General features: G+C 36.4%; 1 protein-coding gene across 1 annotated transcript in view; it reads right to left on the minus strand.

Annotated features, from left to right (window-relative positions):
- Positions 1-825: 825 nt before the first annotated feature.
- Positions 826-10,100, minus strand: part of LOC136253633 (E3 ubiquitin-protein ligase TRIM71-like) — a 12,811-nt gene continuing 3,536 nt past the window's right edge. The window contains exons 2-3 of the mRNA XM_066046297.1: positions 1,906-1,997; positions 826-1,574 (exon numbers count right to left, since the gene is read on the minus strand). Of these exons, the coding sequence (XP_065902369.1) occupies positions 826-1,574; positions 1,906-1,997 (841 nt within the window). The remainder of the gene's footprint in view (positions 1,575-1,905; positions 1,998-10,100) is intronic.

Consider the following 10,100-nt stretch of genomic DNA (forward strand, 5'->3'; position numbering starts at 1 on the left):
TGACACAACTTTCACACTATGCCACTCTCTCCTATCACCAAATTAATTTGTACTGCTCTAGAGAAAGTTGTACTTTTAGCAAACATTTCTGATATATGCAAAGTGTTTTAAAGTTGGTTGTGGGGATGAAACATGTGGCATGCTTGTATGTTACAACTAATTTTAGAAAAGGTTTAGAGGCGTGTATATAGCTAGATGGGTTCTATCTGACTATAGTTATCACAGTAGTGTCAGTGCCATGCTGGGACAGCTCAACTTGTTACCCCTAGTGAAGAGAAAGAAGCAACAGAGGCTTAATTTGTTCTATCAAATAATGCATGGAGAAATTGGCTTATCTTTACCAGAATACATTCATTTCACCACCAGACACACTAGACATCATCCGTTTCACTTGATTGTGCCACCAACAAACAACACCTACATGACAAGTTATTTTCCAAGAACCATCCGGGAATAGAATTCACTGCCACCGCAACTAATTGAACTGAACACTTTAGCTACATTTTCAAACTTGATTGAACAGCACTTATAATTTGTAATTGTTTGGACTTTGCTGTCTGCCCTTTTCCCCCAAATAATAATAATAATACAGTGTGACCACTAACTGACTATACTACACATACACCCTGTGTACATATAGCCAGAGATTATAGATACTATACATGTTCATGCTCCACATTAAACCCTTTAATCCTCATTTGATATTAAAGTAAAATACAAAACTACAGAAAAGTACATCACACAGTAATACTATTACAGGTTTGTGTGTAGAAGTTGTACATATACAAAACAATACTTACAATTGGGTCATAACTGATAATAATGTCAAGTGGTAATAACTTGAAGACGATGATTGTAGTGCTCTGTAACAAAGATAGTACCAACACTGTTGACTGCTATACCATGGATGAAATTGAATTGTCGTCTTTGACTTCCTTTTATTCCAAACATAGTAATCAACTGGTGGGTGGGGCTGAACACTGTGAAGTAGTGGTTGAAAAGAGCATTAGTAATTATATAATGATCAGGGGTAAGGCAAATGGTATATGGATTATTATAGTCTATATTCTTAATGAATTTTCCATCTTCACTAAATATAGCTATTCCTTGAACACTCTGGTCAGTCACATACACTTGATCACCATTGTCCAGAGCAATATAACGTGGATTTCGGAGAATTCGGGAGCCAAAGGTGAAAGAAAAATGATCGTTTTTATCAAATACTTGAACTCTGCAATTATCATTGTCCACCACATATAGTAAACCTTTACTATTAAATGTTAGTCCTTGAGGATGATTGAATTGGCCATCTCCACTGCCATAGGAGCCAAACTTTGATAGGTAGTCTCCTTGTAGAGTAAACTTCTTCACCACATGATCATCATACTCACTAACTGCTATTACATTGTGACCTACAGCTACACCTACAGGATCGTTCAGTTTACTATCTCCACTTCCTTGACCAAATGATCTGATCAACTTCATATCTTTATTTAGTATCACTACATCTTTATTGTCTCTGTCTACCATAACAACATCATCATTAGTGGTGGTGGTAATATCACCAGGACACACTGTGAAAAAGGTGGGATATAAGATGGTATTTCCAGTGGCTTATTGAATACAAATAAGCCTTAATATAAATTCTGTATTATACTCATGTTATACTTTAGTATAATCCATACTATACTATTACATATATGGTTTCAGTTTATTTACCACATTACCTGAAATAGCTTATATCTAGTATAATGTCCACGCTATACCATCACATATATGGTTTCAGTATGTTTAACACAGTAACTAAAGCCTTACATGTGATTGTTAGTATAATACAGATTATATCAAGCTTTTTTGTATTCAATAAGCCACTGGAAATACCATCTTATATCCCTCATTTTTCACAGTGACACTGAAACTTCTTCCCTCCATATTGTGTGATCAGTTGACAATTTTGTACTTCAATTTTAGTGTAGTCTCTCAATGTTGTTGTCACTCTAAAACAATACACAATTTTGTTAGCCAATTGCAATGTTAAGGCTACCTCAATTAAAAGATAAAAATTTTTCTATTTCATAGTTCACCAAAATACAAATCAAAATACAAATCATTTTGTGAGGGATAAACTATCAGCAGTTCATACTTTCTACACAAGCAACAAAATTCTAACAATACATTAATTGTTGAACTGGTGTTTGCTGTTCACTGAAATTCTGGCACTATTGTTAGTACCTTCACAGTGGCTATCACCAGCTAGCCAAACTCTACACAAAACTTGAGTATGCCAAAATTAATGTATCATTTAATCTTGATGAATGGCAGGTCTTGCAAATATATATAATTTGAAAACAAAGACCTTTCAAAATAATCACAAATCAACCTTTTGAAATTATCTGCCACAGAAAATATTTGGTGTGAAGAAACTAGTACCATGGGGATCTAAATATTTACTGATAGTCCACAATTGTATTACAAGTAGCATAATAAATGATGTCTCTCCTTAGCATTATCAAGACACGTGTGTGTCATGCAGCCAAGAAAGCTGGGGCACCACACCGTGAGTATATTGACAGGAAGTAAGAAAACAGCTTTTTACGTCTGCATAGCTCCAAGGCCCCTTCTCCAAAGCATCCCATTTTTGCATTATAGCTGTCCACCAGGTAGGGTAGGGTGTGCCACACAGCAAATTTGATTAAACTCACAACAGCCATTTGCGAGATATAGGCGTTCAAAGTTTCATTTTAGTTTCTTCATTTTTTCTTCTTATGCAGTACGGGGGGCTATAGAGGCTTCAATTTATTTTTGCACACTTTGCAAAAATTGTTATAAAATGCAAACATGTAAATCAATTGCCTCGATCATTTGTACAAATGAAGAGCATGTAACGGTGGATTCACGTACCAAGTTTGCTGTGAATCTGAGGAATATGGAATATCCAAGGAGTTATGAGTATTTATTCACATAAAATAAAGATCAAACTTCTGTCACGGCTACAGGGTAAACCGAATATAGGAATAACTTGAAAATTGGTGTGTAGATAGGCTGATCATCGTAGCAGTGCCTTGATAGTCTGAAAAGCAATAGAGTTACAGCAACAAAGTTATAAAGTAAAAACCAAAAAAAGTGTAAAATTACAGGATCAAGATACTCTAATAGAGCAGTCACCATGGGGTAAAAAAAGTGTACAAAAAATGTCAAAAAAAACTTTACCAGAGTTCGAACCAGGGACCTCCATGCCTAACACCTGCATCCTTAACCACTGAACCACTGCTACCTTTACTGATCACCTCACGTAATATCTGCTTTATAAAAGAAATTTTCAGTTTAAATCTACTTATAATCAAATGTTTGTAAACCACACAAAAGCAGCCAAGCTGTGAAAAAAAGGTGCGGCCTTAAAAGCCTGGGTGAAAAAAGATGTGAAATCAAAGGCGGCAGCCAATAAATGGCTGCAATGATGTTAATGCTAATAAATTTCAACAATACACACAGCCATTATTAAATTTTATTAACATTAACATCATTGCAGCCATTTGTTGGCTGCCGCCTTTGATTTCACATCTTTTTTCACCCAGGCTTTTAAGGCCGCACCTTTTTTTCACAGCTTGGTTGCTTTTGTGTGGATATTAATGTGTAATTGCAAGTTCCAAAACCAGCCTATGGTTGACCTTGATAATTCCTTTTAACATTTTCCCTTTACTACAGGAATCATCAAAGACTGAGTGGCTATATGAAGAACTGAAATAAGATGAATTTTGAAGGTGCATATACCCACAACTGAGCAGATTCAACTCAAACTAGGAATGGGAGATGCCCTACCCTGAGGAAGCTTCCACTACAGAAAATGGTTAATTATACTGTTCAAGCACTATGGAGCTATGGATACATGAAAACTTTTTTATTTAGATTCCTTATTATTATTCCCAGGATTACCAGCACCCTGAACTATATGACATTGCTCATTCTGAAGAGAGACAAGGAGAGCAAGTCTTCTGTAAAATACAGCACTGAGCAGCATGACCCATATCACCCCTTAATGTTGAAAATACAAGTGGGGTAAAAGAACCCATCTCAATTTCACTGTCCATACTTTTGTTGTTTCTCACATTCAAAACGTGGATAAACTACAGTGAGGATACTTGGGTACTACGATATGAAGGAGCAATAGCCTTAACTTTGACATTTAAAAAATGCCTTCAGATGTTTGTTTACCTCCCCAGAATCCTGAAGCATAAATGTCTACACGAGCTCCATCCTCATTATTAGGTGTTGCGTGTCAAAGGCTGCAATGGATGCATGAAAATGACATTTCCTGGTTCCGTAAAACAAGAGTTGCCCGCCCACACTGGCTGCACTTGGCCGCACGACACAGCTGCTTTCATAATATTTGTAGAATGTTCTAGAACAATCTAGATTTTCCATTGGTAGATCTATGAAATTATGAACTTGGCTATTGAGTAGATTTTAGCTAGAATTTTCATATATACAGTAGAAACAAAGTGAGGCGATCAGTAGTGACAGCAGTGGCTCAGTGGTTAAGGATTTGGGTGTTCAGTGTGGAGGTCCCTGGTTCGAATGCTGGTCAGTAATTTTTTTGACATTTCCCCCCAACATTTTTTATGCAACTTTTTACCTCGCAGTGACTGTTCTATTATAGTATTTCGACCCTGTGATTTACAGCTGTTTGGTTTTTGCCTTGTACCTCTGTAGCAGTCAATGCGATTTCACAAAAGGTTTGAGCTATGATGGTTAACCTATAATTATGCATACCAATTTTTAAGTTACTCCCATAAATGGTTTACCCTGTAAGCGTGACAACAAGTTGGCCTTTTTTAACGTCCATAGCTCTATGAATATTAATTTATACAAAAACAGCCAAGCTGTGAAAAAAGGGTGCAGCCTCCAAAAAATCCCAGGGTGAAAAATCAAAGATGGTGGCCAAGGAATGGCTGTGATGGTAGGTTAATGGCAAAAAATTTAATAACAACAATTCTTGTGTTGGGATTCGGCAACAAATTCATCTGAATTGTCGTTATTAAAATTTTTGCCATTAACCTACCATCACAGCCATTTCTTGGCCACCACCGTTGATTTCACATCCTTTTTCACCCTGGCTTTTTTGGAGGCCGTACCCTTTTTCACAGCTTGGCTGTTTTTGTATAGATATCACTTCTTTTTGTATTTGTCTACTCCAAAGCCAGCCTGTGGCCAGTGTTGTAGTTCTTTTATTTGTCTTTTTCTGCAGAAATGAGAAGACATCAAGATCTGAGTTCTATGGATACTTTTTTATGATGCATTTTTTACAAAAATTAATACTGTATGAAAATTATCACATGTCCTCTCTCCTACAGGTAGACAACTTTGTAGCAGAAATCTCCACAAGGTAACTTGTTTGTTGCTGAATTCTACAGGGTGACTTGTTTGTTGCTGAACTCGCTACAGGGCGATTTGTTTGTAGCTGAACTCTCTACAGGGTGATTTGTTTGTAACTGAACTCTCTACAGGGTGATTTGTTTGTAGCTGAACTCTCTACAGGGTGATTTGTTTGTAGCTGAACTCTCTATAGGGTGACTTATTTGTAACTGAACTCTCTACAGGGTGATTTGTTTGTAGCCCCCTCAGAATGATATCCTCAGAATGATATCTTGCTGAAATTATCCTTCTTGGGGTACTGTGAAAAAGATCGATATATCCTAATATAATGCTCAAATACCCTAATAGAGCAGTCAAAGTGTTTCATAAAAGTGCTCCTAAAACTAAAAGATGAAGAAAACAAATTCCTACAGTGAGAATCAAACCACTGACCTCTTACTTTGAAAGCAGGTATCTTTCCACTGTGCTAACTATTTCCAGGCTATTTTTACTGCTTATACAGTAAATACTGTATATATGTTCATCAACTCTGTAGTTGACAGCTAAAAACTTTGTCAAAAGATGTTTTTATTAACTGCAAATAGCCTGTTTTAAGCACTTTTGACTAAAAAAACTTAGCATTTTAGTTGAAATGCTTCAAATTGCACCTATAAATTAATTCTGGTGAATAGACCTGCGCCTAATATGCCTGCATATAATAGGTCACCAATTTTGTATCAGTAGTAAGGGGCGTACCTATTCTTGATTAGCTAGAAGAAAGCACTAAACTACTAAGAATGACAGGTAGTTGGCATTATTATACGAGTGCTGGCTGAATGGAGCTCAAAACTGAACCTCTGAAAGATCGATAGAACGCTCAAATACTCTAATAGAGCAGTCAGATTGTTTCATGTTAACAATCTGCAGACAGCATCAGGGATTTAACAGCATGATTATCTGCAATTCTGAAACTTATACATCTTATACCAGTGTATCTTCTTTAAGTCTTTCAACAAACATATTGATATCATTATCCACTAAACTTAGCATGTAGTTATAGCTACAGCTTTAATACACTGATAATTGAAAACTCTTTTGTTATACTCCTGATACCTATTTTATGTCTGTTGTAATGGCTATAACCATTATGTGTAAGGTTGAATGCTTCATTTATGGCTAGCTATTGATTAATTAATACTGACAAAACTAGCATCTTGAGAATTAAGTGACTATAGCTACAGAAACTAAGTGAGCATTATTATGGAATAATAGGTTAGATAAAAGAATAATAAAAGAATAATAGGAGAAAATTTTGGGAATTTCTGGAAAGAATAATAGGTAAAAGTTTGAGCATATTAGGCTCAGGCCTACTGGTGAACTTTTGAGACATTGTGAAAGCTTAAATGGCTACAGCTTTGGGAGGGCTTTGCCCCCAGACCCCAACTGCATACTCCGGTCAGCCCCCCCCTCACATCAACTACTTCCTCCACCACTGCTGTAACACTCTTCACAAAGAAAACTATCCATGCACAACCAGTCTATGGGTAGCTATTCTTGCTTGTGTTTAACATGAGCAGTCATTATTGAGTGTGAGGATTTTCTCGTGCCATAGACGTAGGCACCCAGTCTCCTAGTGATCTTAATTTGTAACTGTTGTTTATGATTGCAATTAAAAATTATTAATTTACAAAATATATGAATGATTACAACATAGCTATGTAGTGGCCATAGGCATAGCAAGATATTTTTAGATAGGGAGGCTCTGCTCCAAGATAAAGCTAATAAATACAGTAGTATTCAAGACACATGAGCTCAATCCCTCTGGTGGACTGGGGGCATGCCCCACAGGAATTTTAGCCTTCCAAAGTCAATTGAGGGCAATTATTTTCATTGACTGCTGTAGAACAACTGACTGTTATATTACAGTATTTCAATCTTAAAATCAATAGGCCTTTCGTTTAAGGTAGTGGAATGTTGTGGTTAGACTGTGACGACATAATTGGTCTATATATGACGTGGCTTCTGGAGTGCAATGTTGCCTTCAATGACTAATACATTACCATTGATATTGGTAGTGTTTGTAGCAGTGCAGCTGCCATATAATATTATATTGCTAACAAATTCGTATGAACTGGTAAGCATTTGCAAGTGGTGGATTATTCCTTTCAGTGCTAATTCGAGAGTAATAAGTGAGATTATCTTAGCTTTGTTGCCATGTTAGGTAAACGCTAGTCCTGTATTGTTCACTGAAACAGCATGAAAGGAGAGTACTGTATACAGGTAGCCCAGCAATGTAGCCTAGATACACCTAGATCAACAGCATGGCACTCACAAGCATCAGATAAATTCCCAGCTGTGCATAGATTTTTAGTGTCACTGCCAGCTATTTTAAATTTCTTTAGCTTCTCTAGTATGCTGGTTTCTCTATACAATAACTACCATCAAAGTTTGGAAACAGTACACTGGTCAACTGTCGCCTTCACCATTGCTCCAGGTATGTCATTCACTCTAAGATCACTATTTTCTGTTGTTGCAATCCTTAGCTGGGCTTGAATGGCTGCTAGTGGTGAGAATGGTGGTGAACTATCATTAGCACTAGAATTATCACCAGTGGCTTCGTTAACTACAGCGCTAAGCAAAGCGATTAAGTACATGACCAGACGTTTATACAACTTCTGTAACTCCAGACAAGTTGTTGTAATGCAATGAGACAAAGTGTTCATGAGAGAGGAAGACCACATCTAACATCTACAGAAACTTGAGATGCATATACGGTGGTAGTATGAAAAAGTCTCAGCTTAAGGTTACGGGATACTGTAAACCCCACATGTACACTATCGATCATTTTTCATGATTAGGGGTTTGATTTTTCTTAATGTATTGTTATCAAATATTTATGCATTCTTAACTTCTCATAAATCGACATGGAATTCAAATGTTGTTATGGAAACATGAGTTGTCCCCATGCCAAACAGTGAAAACTGTGAACCAAAAATCAGACCAATGAAGAACCATGAGAACTTATGAACAATTCTAAAGTTTGAAGAACATCACTTGTGAGGGACTGACAAGAGGATTTGTGAATAATGTGTATAGTTGCTGAAATATGACTACAATATGGCCTAAAGCAAGACACTAGTCACAAAATTAATTTTTAAATTGATATCACAAGCACTAGAAACATTATTTCTAACAAATGGCTCCGTCAGGACCTAGACAAGAAGCCAGACTAGTAGTCTGTTTATACAAAATGTTAACAACTAGTTTGACAGTCCTGATTTTTGGTTCAGGAAAATATCGCCATTAGTCAGCAAAACTACGCATGCGCTTACAGGTGCGCCAGTTGCTAAGTGTGTTGTATCTATGTTATCTTGTACTGTTACGTGTGTTTTCTTGTACCTTGTAACTGTCCAGTCAGCACGCTATTATTCTCCCAACAATTTAAGCCTGTTACCAGCTGATACAAAACACAACAACACCAAGCCCGCCTTAATTACGTAATAAAGTTTTTGTTTGACAGTCGCTCACTATCCCGTAACCTTAAAAAAGTATTTTTGCACAGGGAACTGCAAGTTGTGGATAGCAATATCGTACTCCAGAAAAGTGAAGGAAGTAATTAATACTAATGAAATATCTTGGTTAGTTAAACAAAAAGGCCTTAGGGCTCCAGCTACTTCAATTTAAGCAATTGTTTAATTGCACTAGTTTAGGTCATTATGCAGTGATTTTTTTGTTTTTCATCAGAAAATTACAAAATAATGTAAAGTGTGGGTAGGTGTGTCACTACCATTAACCCTAGTGCTGGCACGATATAGCTAGCTAGTAGGCTTATTTTCATACTTCTATTCTCTGCATAACTGGAAGTTAGATGGCTCTACATACGTACAACTTGGTATACCTACTGAACTGATACTGATACCTAGCAGTAAATTTTCACTGATACAGATACCGATAATTGCCATACAATTTACACACCTCTCAAGTTAGCTATGTGTGACTGCTCTATTAGAATATTTATTGTGCAGTGACTGTTCTATTAGAGTATTTCAATCTTTAAAAAAAAAATCAGAAAATCATTAAGGAGCTCTAGTTACTTCAATTTTAAATGCACTAGGTTAGGCCATTATTCAGTGATTTTCTGTAAAATTCCAAATGTAAAGTGTGGGAGGGTGGGTCATTACCATTATCCATATAGTGCTGGTGCAATATAGCTAGCTAGTAGGCTTATTTTCGTACTTCTATTCTCTGCACAACTGGAAGTTAGCTAAATACATACATATAACTTGTTATATCCTCTAAAGTAACAACCACACTTGCAACCACAAGAATCCGGTCCACTTCAGATGTAGCTACAGTACATATACTAGTCATCGTTCCACTTGTGATTCAACCTCTTTTAAAATTTTGCAAATGCTAATTTTCATAGAGTTTACTGGCTACAAAGCACAAGGTACAGTAGCTACTGTATGGCTATCTTGAAAAACTGAAGTGTACATGCTCAGTATTTCATTAATAATGGTTAAATCTCTAGTAATGGGAAATACGTGCGGAAGTAAAAATACATTTGGTATGTATAGTGAAAAACAGAAAATCATTAAAATTTAATAGTGTAACCCACTCACTAGCAAATTTGTAGAAGCTCTAACCGACTGCTTCTAAACTGCTATAACTTATAAAGCATACAATATAAGCCCATAAAAGTATGTACAGGTTATTGCACAAATCCAGGTTTCTTCGCTATTTTAGAG

This window comes from Dysidea avara, chromosome 4 (genome assembly GCF_963678975.1).
Source record: "Dysidea avara chromosome 4, odDysAvar1.4, whole genome shotgun sequence".
Classification (NCBI taxonomy): domain Eukaryota; kingdom Metazoa; phylum Porifera; class Demospongiae; order Dictyoceratida; family Dysideidae; genus Dysidea; species Dysidea avara.